This window comes from Thermobia domestica, chromosome 6, assembly GCF_964235325.1.
Source record: "Thermobia domestica chromosome 6, izTheDome1.hap1.1, whole genome shotgun sequence".
In the NCBI taxonomy this organism is placed as follows: domain Eukaryota; kingdom Metazoa; phylum Arthropoda; class Insecta; order Zygentoma; family Lepismatidae; genus Thermobia; species Thermobia domestica.
Window position 1 is genome coordinate 19384317 of NC_137459.1, and position 19348 is coordinate 19403664.

The 19348-nt window shown below is 36.3% G+C and overlaps 1 protein-coding gene across 3 annotated transcripts in view; it reads right to left on the bottom strand.

The window, feature by feature from the left end:
- Window positions 1–1602: 1602 nt before the first annotated feature.
- LOC145687868 (FYVE, RhoGEF and PH domain-containing protein 2-like) overlaps window positions 1603–19348 on the bottom strand; it is a 56595-nt gene continuing 38849 nt past the window's right edge. For all 3 annotated transcript variants that reach the window (XM_081761372.1, XM_081761373.1, XM_081761374.1), the window contains exons 7-13: window positions 16067–16272; window positions 10048–10232; window positions 8129–8360; window positions 6950–7135; window positions 3574–3750; window positions 3045–3160; window positions 1603–2286 (exon numbers count right to left, since the gene is read on the bottom strand). In XM_081761372.1, coding sequence (XP_081617498.1) covers window positions 2211–2286; window positions 3045–3160; window positions 3574–3750; window positions 6950–7135; window positions 8129–8360; window positions 10048–10232; window positions 16067–16272 — 1178 coding nt within the window. In that variant the 3' untranslated portion in view covers window positions 1603–2210. The remainder of the gene's footprint in view (window positions 2287–3044; window positions 3161–3573; window positions 3751–6949; window positions 7136–8128; window positions 8361–10047; window positions 10233–16066; window positions 16273–19348) is intronic.

Here is a 19348-nt window from a genome sequence, read left to right on the forward strand (position 1 = left end):
CTGTGTGCACCCAGGTGGAGTGAAAGGTATTACAAACAATGCAACAGTTGATGTTGCTTAGCGGCAGGTCCACTTTCGCTATATAGAGCATTAGCTGTTCACCCCAGTCGGCAAAAAGAAAGTATGTATATTGAAGCTTCCTCTGGTGATCCACGTCAATACGAGAATATGGTAAATCCAACCACTGATCCCAGGAGATGAACAGTTAGAGTTGTTGTCTTGATATAAAAATGAAAGCAAAAGGTTTGTATGCATTATTATTACTATTAGACCAGATACAAATGTAAAAGCGATGTTGCTGTGTATCTGATTACTCTGAATAACAAAATCTGTATTTACTGATCAACTGTTGTTGTCGGTGGCTGAGAGCCCGAGAGGTCTGAGAAGCCAGGCCATATTTCGCTGGTCTCCGGTTTCGAGTTCTGATCAACTCCAAACATACTTATATACAACTTCTAGTGAGTTAAATATTAACGTTAGTTTGGAAGTAAATTGTAGGAAAAACTTTAGTTCCATCTCCCCGCTCTAAATATGGCTAATAAAGAAAGTACAGGAAAAAAAGATTGTTATCTAAATGAGAATATGTTGCGCTGGGTATGTGAGACAAGAACAAGAGAGAGTGCAAAATGAGAGTGTAAGGGGAATAACCAAGGTATTGCGATACGTAAGAAGATCCAAGAGAAAATAACTGCAGTTATATGGCCATCTAATAAGAACAAACTACTGCGTGGCGAGAAGAGTAATGGCAACGAAGAAGGGATGGGAAAAGAAAGAAGAGAGAGAGAGAGAGAGAGAGAGAGAGAGAGAGAGAGAGAGAGAGAGAGAGAGAGAGAGAGAGAGAGAGAGAGAGAGAGAGAGAGAGAGAGAGAGAGAGAGAGAGAGAGAGAGAGAGAGAGAGAGAGAGAGAGAGAGAGAGAGAGAGAGAGAGAGAGAGAGAGAGAGAGAGAGAGAGAGAGAGAGAGAGAGAGAGAGAGAGAGAGAGAGAGAGAGAGAGATCAAGAAGGAAATGATAAATGTGGTTAAGAATGACTTTAGGCAAAATGGTATAACAGGGAAAGAATTCCTGAATTTTTGGGGAAGTCTCAGAAACGTCGGCTTCACACAAGTGGGAAAACAGGGAAAGAAAGACGATGACTTAATCTGGACAAATGTGAAATTAACCTTACATGTAGCGATTTGCCGCCATTTGGAAAGAAAGAACAACAACAATGAGCAGTGATCAACGATGGTTCATTTGCCATAGTGTTCTGTGACGAAGTCGTACAGCTGCTTGAAATTACCTTTCACCTTTCCACATAATTTTACTGTTTAACATTTTAAGACTTATTTAAGTTGATAATAAGGATCGTGATGTTCGAAAATTTCTTTTATTGGGTGTGCAAGTAGAAACTCGGCTCTTTGGGGTCAAATATTACAAAGATTAATAATCGAAATATTCGCCATTACTAGTAACTTATGAATGCCGTCGCGATAGTAACTTGGTGGTTTCGAAGCAAAATAGTTATCAAGCCATTTTCGTATATCTTCAACTTGCGTGAATCGCTGGTCTCTCAAAGATGACGATATTGATCTGAATAAGTAGAAATCAGATGGTGCCTGGAGAACCTAACCAATAGTTAAGTAAGTAAGATAGATTTTCTTTCTGTTTATTATTGGGATTATTAACCTCGCTCGCAATCTATACTTTTATTGTGATGATTTTTTTTTTCTTTTTACCTTGCTGAAATTGGTCTACGAAACTAAAGTCTAGCTAGCATTAGAATAAATACGTTTGTTTCTGAAACAATGAGTAAAATACGTAACAGTGAGCAAGAAAAACAACAATCAATAAAATCGATAAAAAAAATACCTTCAAACAAGACACAACTTAGCTACATTAACAGAAATTTCTCTCTATTTTGGAACCCTACATTAGCAGTAAATGCAAATTAACTGCACTTCACTCTTATATGATGTAATTGCAAAACCATAGCCGGAGTTCCACACTATGTGATGGAAAATACTTGGTTTCAACTTTCAATATTTATAGCAAAATAAGCAACATACAAACAATACGCATTATTAAATAGTTCCAATATGTACAAGAAGAAGCTGTTCAACCGCTTAAATGGAATTACATGTTTTCACCTCAAATATTTAATATCCTTCCCTCCTATTTTACATTCGTCAATGATATGTAAGAATTGTACTTTCCATCATGGCACTCGTATCTAACACGCAGTCACGTATCCTGTGACTTCTTGCGGCAGTTCTGCCTTCGCCGCCATTTGTAAGCCCTGGACCCATCTGAAAAACAAATATCTTAAGCTTAGAAAATACACTATTTTGATTGTAATGTGAATTGCATGAAGAAAATTTTTATCAATAAACTCGAACGTACTAATTTTTGCTCCTTCAAATTGCTATAGATCGTTAGAAAATTTATACTAAACATCGAATTTTCGCTTACAATTGTCAGTATTTCCAAGAGCTAAGTAAGGAAAAGTATTTTGGTCGGAATACGGAGTACGAAAACTAAAAATAAATAAATAAATAAATAAATAAATAAATAAAAATAAAATAAAATAAAAAATTTTAAAAAAATAATTTCCGTACTTCCTATTTCAACCAAAATATAAGAAATTGGAGGAATGAAAGTGTGTGCCTTTGGGTTTATTGGCATTATTTTAACTTTCAAGGAAAAAGGATTAAAAATTACAAAACCCTTTTCACCATATTTCTTTACGTAAACAAGAATTTTAGGGATGATCCAAAAAAATGTATCAAAATATTGCGATCTTGGCCAATAACTAGTTTTAGAATCAGGGGACACGAAATTTTTGAACGGTCCCTAAATCGAGTTTTCATATTTTTTGCGGAATAAGCACATCATACTGAGTTAAGTGATACTTTAGGTTTGGCTACATTATATGTAGTTCTCCAGATATAAGGCCTACACGAAAAGTTTCGATTGAAATATACTGTAGAACCAGATCTAGTATAATAAAACGATATACGTTTAAGACATATGGACAATTATCAGAAAGACTTCTAAATTAACTTACTTATCAGCTTCATCCTTTGAGTCGGCTTGAAAATAGTACATTTTCCTCGCATGATACATCTTGAACACTTTTTCCTTTTCCTTATCATTAAACGGTTCCCCTTTTAAATCAGTGACCTAAATAAACAGAAGGAATACCATATAATCAACCTGTACTGAGTACTCGAAAAAGTGCATTAGCAACTACATCGTGGATTAAATCGCAGAATATTTTTAAACTTTGAACGTAAAATTACCATATTTCAAAATCAACATATTCTTAAATAAATTTTAGTATGTTAATAGCCATGAGAATTTGGTAGGGATTTCAAAGAACGCTCACATTTTTTTTTTTTTTAAATAAGTATACTTGGCAATTCACTTGTATCAGTTAAGCATACAAAGGAACTCAACTCCATATTCAAATGGTACTAACTGAAATTTTCTCTTAAAACTGATAAGATGATTATATATATAAGTTTTGCAGTTTCAGCGAATAATTTGAGCGTACTTATTCTTCGGTTAATTTATTGACCTCTAAGTCTCCTTACCTTAGCCACTGTGAATCCAGGTACAGGTGTAGCAGTCATCGCTTGCTTATCCGTATGCGAGCGAAATGAATACAAAACGAAGTCCGGATGCAGAGCAAACCAACGTCTAACCCACGATTTCCCTCGAGTTTTCAGTTGAAGGTATCCATTTAAAACACAAGCTGCATCTGGAGAAACCTGGAAAACACAAAAGAAAGCAAATTATAGTTGAATTTCACTGGCCTTACTTAAAACGTTTTCGCAATAATGGGTAATAGTTCATTACAAATGGTCAATTACCTCAGCTGTGCGTAGGAGGCTAAGTTAGAAATTCGAACAACTTCCCAATTTATAAGCTTCACTTTTCCCCTCTTCAACGTTTGTATTAAAAAAAAAAAATCTCCCTTTTACGAAGAGTTACAGATTAACTCGAAGTACCAGAAATTGTATATTTTAGTAAGTCTTCTCGGACAATCAACCAGGTGAAGGCATTAACATCCGACGTTTCGAATGCAGACACCAGACTGCAGACGTAGGGATATTATATATATATATATATATATATATATATATATATATAGTGATTATTTAGGGGCAGAGCTATGAATGGGGGCTCGTGATAAGCTGAGATATGCTGCTCCTGATTGGCTGTTGTTGTGCCTACGAGAAATGCCTTTGTTTAATGGCTGTTTTTTGTTCCTCGAAAGGGCCGACTAGATAGGACTGAGTTGGAACCCATTGTCTCTATTGAGGCTGTATCACATGAGATAGCTATGGCTTGCTTTATTATTCCGTCCCACAAATTGCTGCACTTGGCTACTATGGTGGTATTTGTACAATCAATTCGTGGTCCAGCTCTAAGCTATGCTCTGCTAGTCCTGACTTTTCGGGTTGCTGAAGTCTTACGTAGATGTGTTCGTTTAATCGTTGTTGAATGGTACGTCCAGTTTGCCCTATATATGATCTGCCACATTCACATGGTATACAATATACATCGGGGTGTGCAGGTAAAAGTGGTCTTTATGAAGATGAATGCAATGTCTGCATTCGAAACGTCGGATGTCAATATCTTCACCTGACTGATAAACCGAGAACACTTACTAAAATCACGTCGCGAGGAAAATTTCAATTCTTTCTGCACTTGTAAAATTAATCGCTATGGAATAAGATTAAATTTGGAAAATGAAATGAAATCTTTGAGTTTTACGTCCCACAGTTCTGCCGGTTAGGCTAAAGGAGACGGTGATGATGAGAAATGAACGGAATGGTGGAATGAATAAAATGGAGGAAATGGGAGAAGCCCGAGGAAATCCACGCACACGGTGTTCGTCCACCACAAATTTTACTTGGCGCAATCTGGGATCGAACCAAGGACCCCATGCACCAGAGGAGAACTCTCTACCACTGAGTCACCGGGGTCCTGACACGGCAAAAGTTTTCAAGCGAAAATAAAGAAAAGACATTAACTTTTAAACAAAAAGGACGCTAACCAACCTCTCCCTTGCGTTTTTTTTTTATCTTTATCCACACATTCGGTCTGAAACTAAAGTTATTTTATTGCCCAGTGTTTCTATTTATCTATAAAAGGCTAAAAGAGTTTTTTCTCTATATATATGAAGTATAAAGGCTAAATAAAAAGAATAAAGGTTATACATAAAATACAGATAGGAATATACATATATCAAATAAATAAATATTATTACCCATATATTATATATACAGGGCGAGTCAAAATAAGTGTTACAAGCCAATATCTCGCGAACTATACATCAAATAAGAAAAATGTTAAGAATAAATGTACAGTACAGAGGGGCTTAAACAATGGGTTAAACACGAGGTTCCCCCCGCCCCATTTTGGAGAGAGGAGGGTGTAAGTGAAATTTTCAAATGGGAACATAGGTCGAGTGATACCTCGTTCGAAAGAGCTTGGAAAATTGAACAATTTTTGTAGGAAACAATTTTTGATATGGGGCACCGTTTTCAAGATGGCCCCAAAGTGGTCCTGTATCAGATAAAATTTCCAGTACTTACAAATCAGAAACGGTTGAGTAGAAAACGATGAAACAAAAAAAGAAAAAAGGGAAAAAGCCATAGGCAACGTGGAATAGTGCTGTCGCGGTGTCCCCAAGGCGCCCATCATGAGGCCCCGGGACCAACTTGAAAATTTCAAATGGGAATATAGGTCGAGTGATATCTTGTTTGATAGACCGTGGAGAACCAAACAGCTTAGTACGAAATTTGTTTTGATTTCGGGCAAGCCTGTTTCAAAATGGCCGCCTAAAATGGTTCCACGTTCAGATACAAAGCGCAGTGTTCAAATTGAGTGTTACAAGCCAATATCTCGCGAACTATGCATCAAATAAGAAAAGTGTTAAAGAGTCAACGTACAATACAGACGGCCTAAAATATGGGTGAAACACGAGGTTCCCCCCGCCCCCATTTTAGAGGGAGGAGTGAACGTAGAATTGTCAAATGGCAACATAGGGCGAGCGATACCTTCTTTGATAGATCGTGGAATACCAAACAGCTTAGTACAAAAGTTTCGGCGGCCATTTTGAAACCGGCTTGCCCGAAATCAAAACAAATTTTGTACTAAGCTGATTGGTTTTCCACGATCCTATCAAACAAGGTATCATTCTACCTATATTCCCATTTGAAATTTTCAAGTTGGTCCCGGGGCCCCATGATGGGGTCCCTGTGGACACCGCGACAACACCATTCCACGTTGCCTATGGCTTTTACTTTTTCTTTCCTTTTTTTGTTTCATCCTTTTCTACTTAACCGTTTCTGATTTATAAGTACTGGAAATTTTATCTGATACAGGACCATTGGGGGGGGGGGGGGGAAGGCATCTTGAAAACGGTGCCCCATATCAAAAATTGTTTCCTACAAAAACTGTTCAATTTTCCAAGCTCTTTCGAACGAGGTATCACTAGACCTATGTTTTCATTTGAAAATTTTGCGTACACCCCCTCCCTATTTACGTCGTATTTGACTCATCTTTTAGTCCCCTCTGTATTGTAAACCGACTCTTATCATTTTTCTTATTTGATGTATAGTCCACGAGATATTGGCTTGTAACAGTTATTTTGACTCACACTGTATATAAATGATCATATAGGGATGGATTAGAATTTAAATAATTATATATTAATAAAATTTTACCTTGATATTATGGAACCAGTAATTGTCATAAAAATGACCACTTACATTGATATACTCAAATTAACTACCCCACACTCGACTGGCAGGGTGTGAAAATCCGAGTCATCTATCTTCTCGCTGCTTTTGAATCCGGGACCTCACTACGAAGCGAGAACGCGAATTGTTCACATGAATTTCGTAACAAAATCAATAACGCTATAGTTGAAAAAGATGATGATTTCCAAGTACTTACTTCCAGCAATCCTTTTCCGCGGCTGAATGACAGATCGAAGTTTTCCTTTCCAGCATCTTCGGAATCTGGACTCGTGTCTGGCGATCTCTGGGAGAGAATTTCATGGCACTGACGACAAACTCTCGACACTTTATTGTCTTCACATGGCAGTGGACATTTGTGATTTGAGCATTTGCTGCACACTACCTGTCAGCATAAAATTACAAAAATGAATCTGAGTTGTTTTGCATAGAATTAAGTTACACATTTACCACTGTAATAAATACGAGTTATTAAATAATACGCTATTGCAAAATTACGTATTTTTATTTTGCCTTTTGTAAGACATTATATTTGATGACAAATTCCCTATGGCTATTAATGGGAATGAATGGAAAATGAAAGTGAAACTAACGTCCCACAATTACACTTTATAAGAAACTAGCTGAAATGCCAGTTCTTTGCACGGGGAGAGTAGCTTTACCGAAAGTATTTGAACCTCTTCCCCTTTAGGATACTCATTTCAATGATAGTGTAATGATAAAAAGTGCGTAATATCAAACCTTCTTATTCCTGTCCTCACCTCCAACGCCGATGGGAGCTGAATGAACTTGGACTTAAACGGCATCGGAGATGTCATTATCCATCGCAGTGACTCCGAAAACTATAGATTGGACACTAATATCACTCACTTTCGATTAGTTTTACATCTCATCTCATTTCCAACCCCCATGCCAATGAGGGACGAATTTGGACTTAAATGACATCGGGATATATCACTATTCGTCTAAGAGACCCCGAAAACTATGGATTAGACATTGATACCAGACGTTTTCAATTATTATTATTATTATTATTATTTTACATGTCACCCCTTCCCTTCACCCTATATCAATAGGGGATGAATTTGGACATAAATGCTATCGGGAAAGCCACTATTAATTTCAGTGGCGCCGAAAACTATGGATTAGACATTAATTTCGGTCCTTTCCGATTACTTTTACATGTTACCATCTTCCAATGTCCACTCCTCACTCCTTCCAACCCCCGATGCCGATAATGTGGCAAAAACCACAAATAGACCATGACCCACTCATGCAAAAAAGGTTGAACGGTGTAGGAGGAGTTAACCGTCAAACATTTCTAAATTTTATTTTTATATACAGAAGTATATACGAAAGAAGTAAAGTCTGAACTTACAATTCCACAGGCTCTACAATGATGCTTCCTCTTCATAACGCCAAACGATGCCGTGCAATCCATACATTTGGTCACACCTTCCATTTTAATTAACTTCGGTGCACGCTTTCCAATATCAGATTCTATAGGCTTCAAATTATCGGAACTAATTTTAAAGGATGATTTTCTTGTGTAAAGGTCCTGAATCACTTGGCACAAAGCATCTAACCATGACGCTTTCTCATCTGTAGTTCTGTACAACAAGAAAACAACAATTACTAAAATTCAATTTATTTTAAGTTAATGATTCAGTCATTTATTCACATAAAAAACTTATAAAAAAAAATTTATTCCCAGAATAAATATCATGGGTTACAAACTAAAGAATAAAAGGTACAGGTCACCACACTAAACTATCTCGCTCCAATTCCTTAAACTACATCATAATGCGCTGCAGTTATTAATGAAACATTTTCTTGTGAAATACTAACAAAATTATTAAAATCTCAGTAATTTTTCAGCCGAGACAGTCTTGTAAACTCATAATCCACATGGGGAGTGTAACGAGAACAGAACACCTACAATTTTATGGATTGCGCTAGCTTTGTTGCCAACACCTAAACACTAGCTTACAACAACAGAAAGGAGACTTTTAGTTTTCAAAATATGCAACGGTTAATATATTTTAAAGTACAAGCGTACAACACTTATACCAAACACTTACGTTTTAGTTGAGCTTCCTCGTGGCTAAGAGGTTAGCGTACGTGCTTTTGGAGGGGAGACCGGGCTCGATTCCCGGCGGAAGCTCATGTGGTTCGTATTCCACGTTAACTTGTAGGTCCAGGTCTCATATAGCCTCGTTGCCTCTCAAAATCAATCAATTAATCAACTTGTGTTTTATTTATTTAATTGAATCTAGCACACTGTATTTCATGACAACTGAATATTTTCTACTTTTTACGTACCGCATACATCCGTAAAATGGCCTCGACCATGTAACGGCCTCTCATCCTATTTCTCCCTCCCCCCTCATTCCTAATTTTCAAACTGCCCGTGTAAAACGAAAGCAACTAAATGTTCGGAAGAAACTTTTACTCATTCTTGTGACCGATCCAGACCTATTCACAAGTAAACAACGTGCTGTTGATTCAAGCAATCACGGTGAGACAAGTAAAGGCGGGGGGCAAACGAACTAACGTTTAAACCCATCTCTTTCCTGCTTTTATAAAACCCTCGAGTTTTAAAAACCTGTTTGTTGAATGAAGGATGAATCGTCTCACTTCCGTACTGCACATCGGAAAGTCAGAGGCAGAAATTCTCCAAGGTCATTCTGTTAATCAACCACTTTCTTTATTGTATCATAATTCATTTTACAGAGATCTTGTCGACACTGGATGTGAGAGTAGGTGCGGGAGAACTGATAAGCTATTTTTGAGAAACTGGAATGAATCCCTATTTAAGAACTATTTTAAAATGATGTACCCCCTGCCCCCGCATCCTCAGGCTAAAAAGTAGTGAAGTCTTATGTAATGGCTTTTTCCTTGAACAACGTTGTGGTCGCGAAGAAAAAGCCAATTTGAAAGACTCGTGTAATAGCTCCACCCTTGAAATTTGAAGACAACACCGGGGAAAAAGTTGGGGCCTTTACATGGGCGTATACGATATTTATTCCTTCCTTCCTATGCTCGTACAACAACTCATCAATGATCGAAAAACCTCAAAGTATCTTCTGATTATTGTAACTGATAAAAAGGAAATATTAAAAGAAAAAGAAAAAAGAACTTCAATTGTCGTGTAATTTAGCTTACCATATTGGAAGGCGAAATTGATGGTAATAATTCCAGCAGAAATTTGATGCTTTCACTATAGTGTGCAACAAGCAAGCTTTGTTAATCTTAAATGGGAAGGAAAATGAAAGGTATAACAACAATAATACTCACTGTGTATACAATTCCACATTCTTGTGATTATCCCTTATGTAAAAGGTATTCGCTGTCTCCAGATTATCACCTTCCAACACCTGTATGCTGTCAACATCAAATTTAGCTCTCAATCGATACGATGGCCCTGAGATTACTCGATTTGAAATGAGTCGATGTGAGCATAAAAGGAGAATATCACTGAACTGAAAACAAAAAATAATAAAAACATCTCAAATTATAGTATAGTTGAAGATCATTAGCACAAATAGACCAAGTAAATAACAGACAACACACACACAGTCATTGTATTTTCACCTTGTGGGACAATTTTTATATATGAAACTACAGAGCCTGATGGTAGAAATTTCTTTGTCTTTCTGCGATGAGCTTTTGTAAGTCAAAAATTTTCTGCAGGAATTCTGCAAAAATTTTCTGCACAAGAAACACTTGTGATTGTTAAAAATACGCTTTACGCGACATAAAAAACAGTTCAAACTATATTTATGCGAGTAGTCCGTGCATTTAAGACATTACACATAGCAGGCATGTTTTTACTTTTCTGTTGGCTTTTTTTTTTTTTTTTTTTTTTTAATGTGGCAATTTTTTTTGCACAGGCGCGGCAAATTTTCTGCCACCATATCACAAATCGCGGCATGTTCTGCTATACGGCTACAGAGTGGCAACAAAATTCTCTTTACATCCGAACTAAATGGGTGTAACAATCTAAGAAGTTAAGATATTTAATTTTGATCCTCCCATACTGATCATTGATATGGTAACAGTGGGCCTTAAGTGAATTGTCACGTGAACTGGCCGGGGAGGCAGGGAAAATAAAGTCTGTGGGTTAACCAGTTCACTGTCTCGTCTTTCCGTGTTTGGTGAACAACAATAGCAGATACCAGTGACTTCACTTTGGAAGAGCGCTCAGTAGCAAGTGTGAGGGTCCACAAACGGAAGCAGAACAAAAATATGCCGCAGGTCATGGATAGGTTTCGTGAACGGTTCGTCAGACATTGATCACGTGGGAGAAGAAAGCTTTTCGCCTGGAAAGGGTTTTGCATGCCCCTCGTTTTCGTCGTCTATCAACCCGAAAGAAAAATATGTGCAGAAGTTAGTGCGTAATTGCAAGCAACACAATGCAGTTCCACGTGAAAATGGACTTACGCCTGTATACATTCCGGCCAATGGTCATCAATGAACTAACCAACGATGACTTCAAAAGACGCCAGGAAAACATGCATGATCTTGATGGAGGCCTTCCCCATCATTCCTGCTCGGAAGTGCATTCTTTTTTCTGACGAATATGCTATTTATCGGAGTTAGCGGCACAGAAACGTCTTCATGACTGCAGATATAAAAGACTTCATGGCCACCCTGTATAACTGCAGACTGATTTCTGTCCAATTCTAATAAATTTAAAGATATTTCACTTATTTGTGCTCTTCAATCTGAACTGAAAATTGACTTCTTGTGACATTCTAGTGTTTACCATTAACTAACATACAAACCAAACCTCACGAGAAAATAACGTATATTGATATCGTACCAAACGAAAATGTTCAAAATTTACTTGATAAATGTAGCTGAAGTTCCCGAATAGCTCAGCAACAATTTTAAGCTACGTTAACAGGGACTTCACACTAGTATAAACTTGCAACAAACGACCTTGTTAGGGCATTTCTCAGGCTCTGAACCAACGATCCCGCGTTGATGAAGCTTCATGTCATGCCCGATAACACAATTCGTACGTCAACATCACAAGACAGTCTCTTTCTACCATACACTGTGGACACACAAATGTCTTAAATTTGCCTTTCCACGACATATAATAAGGCTGGGATATGCTCTATGTAGAAACAAATAAAGAACATACTAATAACAAAGTATTTCAGCATTTGTCACGCTTGATAAAATACTGAAATGCATCATTCTGAAATTCAAGCATGGCGGCACTCAGAAATTAAGCACAACAGAAATCTCAATTACACAAAACAAAATTAGAATGACACTATTCTTTAATTCGTAATCTTCACACATCACACCTTATTTAATGACGAGCAACAAAATATACGGAAGTGTGTTAAAATAGTATTACGACGAACAAACTATCTTAAAACTTTGTAGAACACTGCAAGTAACATATTGTCAGTATAAAGTCGTGGAGCGAAGAGCGTGCGGGAAACTAATAGATTCCACGTGGCGGCGTGATTCGTGGTCTCTCGGGTACACTCGGCTCTCGTCCAGTGTTGTCAACAAAAATGTTATTTTCCAACCAGATTCTGAGTATTAACAAAAAAAGCATAGAGAGAGCCAGATTTTATTTTATCGTTCGGTATCGTAAATAATACTAATTAATAATCGTGCAGATTTAAAATAGGTCATCAAATTAAAAATATATTTTACTTCAATTTTATGGTTTCAAATTACTGTGTAAGACATTCTGCTCTGTTATTTTTCTGGTGCATGCTCAAATAACTGCGTATAGATTAATGATATACATGTAAGCTGATGTGATTAAAAAAAAAAAGAAAATAATTAGTGTGCTAGTGTCGAGTAGAATAAAATACAGTAGGATAGGGTAGGCTAGTACAGGGTGTTCACTAAGTTTCATTTTCGAATTTCCAGTATATTCAGTGTAACTCTCAGTAAAATTCCTGTACCAAATACAGTGATTTTTTTCAAAAAGTTCTTGAGGAATAATCACACTCTTGATGATTTCAGGTTTGTAATGGTTTTACCATCAAAAGAATATTTTATTTTTAATAAATTTAGTTAATAAACCTTGATTTCTTTTAAATACAATTATTTTTAAACATTTTTTAAAGGCTTCCCAACTCCCCTCACAGCCCTCCACTCCACCCATTGCTTTAAATGTCTAATTACAAAATGTACACAACTCTTGCTTTGGAAAAACAATCTCAATGGACACAAAATTGTTTCTAAAACTATTAAAACAATTACAGAAAAGTACTGTTGACAAATTACATTTCATGATTTTTCCAGTATGTGGATCAAAATTCCAGTATTTGCAGTATCAAAATTAAATTCCAGTATAATTCAAGTATTTCCAGTATCAGTAGACACACTGTAGTAGAATAGGGTATGGTGTTAGTAAAGAAGGTTGAGTTAGTTTAGGTTAGTAAAATAAAGCAGGTTAGGTGAGCACGACACAGTGTCTTACGTATTTGTACAATACTTGAAATTCCCGAAATCTGAATAAAAGCGAAAATTTACTTTTAAAAGGAAAGCATTATTATATATATATATATATATATATATATATATATATATATATATATATATATATATATATATATATATATATATATATATATATATAATAGAACTAAAACATTAATTTACCAACTAGATAACCTTCGAAAAAGACTAGATTTAGCAGGAAAAGAACTACATTAGCAATGCTGCTCTTATCTCTGGCAGTAGTTAGGAGAAAACCAGGGACTCAGCCATTAGCTGAAGTGAAAAAGTTTGACAGATGGGCAAAGCTGACTGACTGTGGGAGCGACTCGACTCTTGCTTTCTCATGGTACTTGTGCGAGTACAAGTGAAGCATGCAGTTATAAAAAGTCATGCTTCATTAGATTATAGTTTTTCTGTCCAAAACTGAGTTTTTTAATAGCTAATTAAAAGGTATTTCTTATGTAATATCAAATCATTTAGAAATTCGATTGTGGGTAACTCAGGAACACAAAGCCTGCGCCACGTAATACAAGGTGTTTCAAAATGAATATCGGGGTTTTAAGACTTGGTAGCATTTATTACAATTAACTTTGGCTGGTCAGGGGCGGCCAAAGTGGAGTAATAATAGCGCATAGCCACGGTTTAGTCCAAATTGAAAATGGAAATGAAATATTTCAGTTTAACGTCCCACGATTATGCGGTTGAGGCTAAGGAAAACGATGATTAAGGCAAGTGAATGATGATGGCAGAATTGGTTTTAAGTGACAATGTGGGAGGAAACAGGAGTACCCTGAGAAAATCCACGGACACGATGTTGTCCACCACAAACTTACTTGCCCGGGGATCGAACCAGGGACTCCAGGCACTACAGGTGAGCGTTCTACCACTGAGCCACCGTGGCCCCCGGTTTAGCCCAAGACCATAATCCAATTCCCACTCCAGATGCACATTTTCATCCTTTGACTTTCCATCAACTAATTCTCTTCAACAAGGGGAAACAATACCCTAAAATCAGTCAAGTCATTATACACTATTTACTAAAACACAGACAGAATCATCAGATTTTCAATTTCAGTGTACAACTACCTTCAAAAACACAACCATCCCATTTCTTTTAAAAACTATACTCGCAAATGTATCTTCTAGCACGCAAAACAGGTTTCAGAAAGCCTAACAATGCTATTCTCCGTACCAATAACTATGTCAAGAGTTTGCAAGGTGCTCATTTCTCGTGCCTAGTATTTGTAGTCCCTGTTTCAATCTCGGATCTCTCAGGATATACTAGACTGAACTGAGTTAGGAGGTTTCTCGAAGTGCTCCTGTTTCCTCATTCTACTAATTTTTCCACCAATAATCATTTCCTTGAATTTAGCCTTTAGTCTATAGGGCAGTGGTTCTCAACCTAATTCCTATCACGACCCCCCATTTTTTTGGAGCTCCTCCGTGGCTAAGCGGTTAGCGTACGCGCCTTTGGCGTGGGAGGCCCGGGTTCGATTCCCGGCGGGAGCTCATGTGGTTCGGATTCCACGTTAATCAGTAGGTCCACGTCTCACATAGCCTCGCTGCTGAACGGGACGTTAAACTCAAAATCAACTCAACTCAACTACCCCCCATTTTATCATATCCTTTTGCCAGCAACCTCCTTATAATTTCTGGTTTGTAATAAGCTTGTGCGAGATTTTTATTATACCTATTGCGGAGATTTCTCGATACTCATCTATTTCTATAGTAGTAAAATCCATTTCTTGCATATAGTTTATACAGTAACTTCCCCAAAAGCGAATGGATTAAAACCAAATTTGGTCAGTTCTTTCATATTACAAATATCGAATCCGTTTCGTCATACTGTTTCAAAATGGAGGCCGTTTGAAAATTTTAAAACTTCATAACTCCCTTAATTTTGGGTCATATGATAAAAACAAAGTGATTTCTAATTTTGATTAAAAAATCTTGGACACTTGTTTATAAAGTTATTGAGTATTTTAATTTTCGACAGGCCGCCATTTTGAGTTAGCTGATATTGTTGTAAATTTGATTCATTGTTGTGTATGTATTCAGTATCGTCAAAAACTGTTAATAGCAAAGGTTTTACATTTAAAATTTAGGAAACAAATAAAATCCCACACCAAAAATATACCTTCATCCTAGTAATTTGCTGGAAAAATGACTATTCGCTCACACATATACGTGTCTCACGTATCTCATTACATTTCAATTTTAATTGTATTTCAATATGTATGTTTTGTTGCATTTGTATTTTTCTGGCATGCAGTTCCCATTAGTTTCATATCGTATCTGTTTCATATAAATTGATTTTTAAACAACTCTGCACCTATGTGTTGAAAAAGTTTAGTAGATCTACTTTTAGTTGTTGGATCAAAAGATCCAATATATTTCAGGCAAAAAGTTTTCTCTAGGCCTTATATCTCGAAAACTACATAGTGTGTAGCCAAACCGTAACTATCACTTAACTCAGTATGATGTGCTTATTCCGTAAAAACATACGAAAACTCCATTCAACCGACCGTTCAAAAAATTTGTGGCCTCTGATCCAAAAACTAGTTACTGGCCAACATCGCAATCTTTTGATGATATTTTTTTTTATGATACTTAAAATTCTTGTTCTTAACAGTATCTATGGCAATTCAAATATGCCTTGTCAGAATAAAATTCAAAATAATATTTAAAAATATTTTCCGACCTTAGAGTGTGATTATATGTGTCTGTTCCTTATCTTCGCGACCCCCATGTTGAGAAACCCTGCCGCGACATTTTTTTTTCAAATATTTTTTTTTCCTATATACTTAAATCTTGTCATTAACCCGAATATACTTACCAGAAACAGATATCTTTCCTGGTGATCTCCACTTCTGGCCGATATCTTGATGATTTTCCCCTCTTTGATCAATTCCCTCGTTGGACTAACAAGATCTATCACACCAGAAATATTCTCCTGGATTTCTAACAACTTCTTGAATTTATCAATTTTCTTCATTGCTTCGTTTGCATGGTTTGCAGCCGTTGAAACCAAATGAAGGGCTTCTGCAAGATTCATACACAATGTCTGTAGATTACAAATGAAGGGTAAGGAGAAAAAAAGGAGGAATGTCACAAAACTGGCAGAAAACTGCTTTTTATATTTCAAACCGCGTAATAAAGAATAGGGTAGTCAAATCTTTTGCCCCGTTTTACATGGACATTTCGACATTTAGGCATGCATGGCATATACTGTCAAATAGTACTAAGAGTCACCAACAGATAGGACAAAGCACCCAATAAAGCACACACATGGACATTCCTTGTTTTTTCCCCTTACCCTTCAAATCTGCTTTTCAAAAATGAATACGTTGTACAAGTAATACTTCCCACCAAATTCAAAATCACGTGACTATTTTTAACACTTTAAATTTGAAACACTTTCCGTGCTGGAAGTTAGAACAAAATTCCTACTCTCAATGCCGAAGATGTGCATTTTCAAGAATCTGAAATGCGGTTGTTTAAATTACATACGTAAATGTTTCCAAACTAAGTAAATATATATGTGTGTGTGTGTATGTGTGTGTGTTTAACGAGCGAGACTTAAATTTAACAACTGTATTGTATTCCACTAAATTTCAACAACTATTGTTACATTCTTAGTCAAAGAGTTAAAAAATAAAAAAAAAAATAAATAAATAAATAAAAAAAAATTGAAAGTACCTGAAACTTAACAACAGTACGCAAATGTAATCAAACTATGTATCAATGATAGATACAGTTTGAAAAGTGACCAACAGATGGCAGCATCAGTGGCAGTACGCACACAAGATGAAGAGAATTTAGGTCTATGCGTAAGGGCCAAATCTATCGGAATTTACATAATAAAAAATGCACTATGCCGATGCATGTCTATTATTGCGGCCAACGTACGAATACATTAAGAAGTTTCGAAACTGCGACAAATTGTACTTTTTGAAGCATACTGCAAATAGTGCCACCATTTTGCTACTACTGCCCCGCCTTCGTTTAGAATTCAAAATTGGTTGCGCTATCCGTCAGTTCTTCTTTAAACTAGGACTATCATTACATATAACAAATGCACGAATTGCCCGAATTTATCTAACACTAATTCCTCTTTAAGTGAGAATTACATTATATAAATTACAAAGAATGAAAAGATGCCAGAGACTTGGAATCAAACCCGGATCTTTGGCTTATCGTGCCGCCGGTTCTGAAACAGCCATACACTCCATCCCTCTTGAGTTCGGTGCTCAACCACTCAGTGATGGAATTTAGATTGTTCAGGAAGAGATTTGTGTAGAGTTAACGCAACAGCACGGACATCTGGGTTCGCTGAGTTGAGCTGATTTTCAGTTTAACGTTCCTTTCAGCAGCGAGGCTATATGAGACGGGACATACTAATTCACATGGAATCCGAACCACATGAGCCCCCGCTGGGAATCGAACCCGGGTCTCCCACGCCAAAGGCGCGTACGCTAACCGCTTATCCACGAAGGAGCTCGACATCTGGGTTCGATTCCCTGCGGGAGCTCTTGTGGTTCGGATTCCATGTGAATTAGTATGTCCCGTCTCATATAGCCTCGCTGCTGAAAGGGATGTTAAACTCAAAATCCAGTCAAATCAAAGCGATTCTCGGTTGAAGTCTTGCATTTCCCATTCTTTGTATATCAATGCATACAGCTATCACTTTTACTACTTTAAACACAAAATCTTGTCTTCTTTCTAAACTTTAACGTACCCTTGAGGTTTTCATGTCACTCTTTCTCGTACATTTATTAATTAGTACATGCATCATCAGATGTAATGGCTCTTAGGACAAGTAAAATACATATAGTCATAAAAAAAAGTCCTTGCTTTGAATTTTTTTGGCCAATACTGACATTTAATTACTATTTAAATACTATTTATTGCGTTTTTATTATACTTAATGAATTAATTTCGAACTATGATTGTGCAGGGCGCACAACCTGCATGCGATAATATTTCACACGCTTGTGTAGCAGGTTAAGGTCTACCATTATGCAAAACTTGATCCCGATCAGTTCAGTTAGATTGAACTCATACGATATATATTATCCTCCATTTTTAAGGGAAAAATCAAATAAACGAAAATGTCACAACAGTGGTAGAATAGCAAAAATTTATCATAGCAAAAATTAAAAAAAAAAAAAAAAATCCTATAGTAACGATCTTTGCAAGAACTTTGATATTTAGAAATGCGTAACAGAACAGTCACGGGTCGAAAAATTTTAACTTAAAAGAAAAAAAAATGAAAAAAGAAAAAGAAAGAGAAAAACGTTGACGGTAAATCAACTAAGAGAAAAATGCAGACTACTTGAAAAAGAATATAAAAAGGGTGTAAGAATCAATATACAGCGCATGCTCAACAACTACCATACAAGCAATGAATTCACCAAAATATCAACATAGAATTTGTTATATCTAACACATCTACATCAAATTGTACTATGATGTCTACCGTGCTATATTGTGTAACCACATGAAAATAATAAAAAATGCAAAATCAGTAGTAAGAGAGTAAATTTATGTGGGGTGTACTACATACATGCATGCATATTGATTTATGAATACATATTAAAAAAATAAATAAATGTTCCCCACATTCACTCGTGCTGATATTTCAAACAGTAGTCAAACGAAATTACCTTATTCGAATAAGTACCATTATAATGCAAACGATTATTATTTTCAAGTCTTTCTAAAGAAAAAGTAAACGTTAAATTACCTAATTATTATTAAATCATATAATTATTTAAGTATTTCTCGCCTGAGTTCTCTTGATTTTATTAAAACAAATAATACGAACAATACATGTTTTTCAATACAGAAGTTGTTTCTCTTGTTTGTAAAAATTATACTTAAATGTAGTTGCAGGTTTGGGCTCAGGTATAATCGTAGGTCTGATTCCTGCGGGGATGAATGTGGTTCGTACAAGTCTCATACGATGACTGTGTTGGAAACGTGCCAAAGGGCCTATCCAGTTGCAAGGATGAGAACAGACTTTCGGGGAGATAGCTGAATTTCAGCTCAAATATATAGTGTCCCAAAAGTAATGGTAAAAAATGAAACCACAGATTCCGACCACCAAAACAAGACA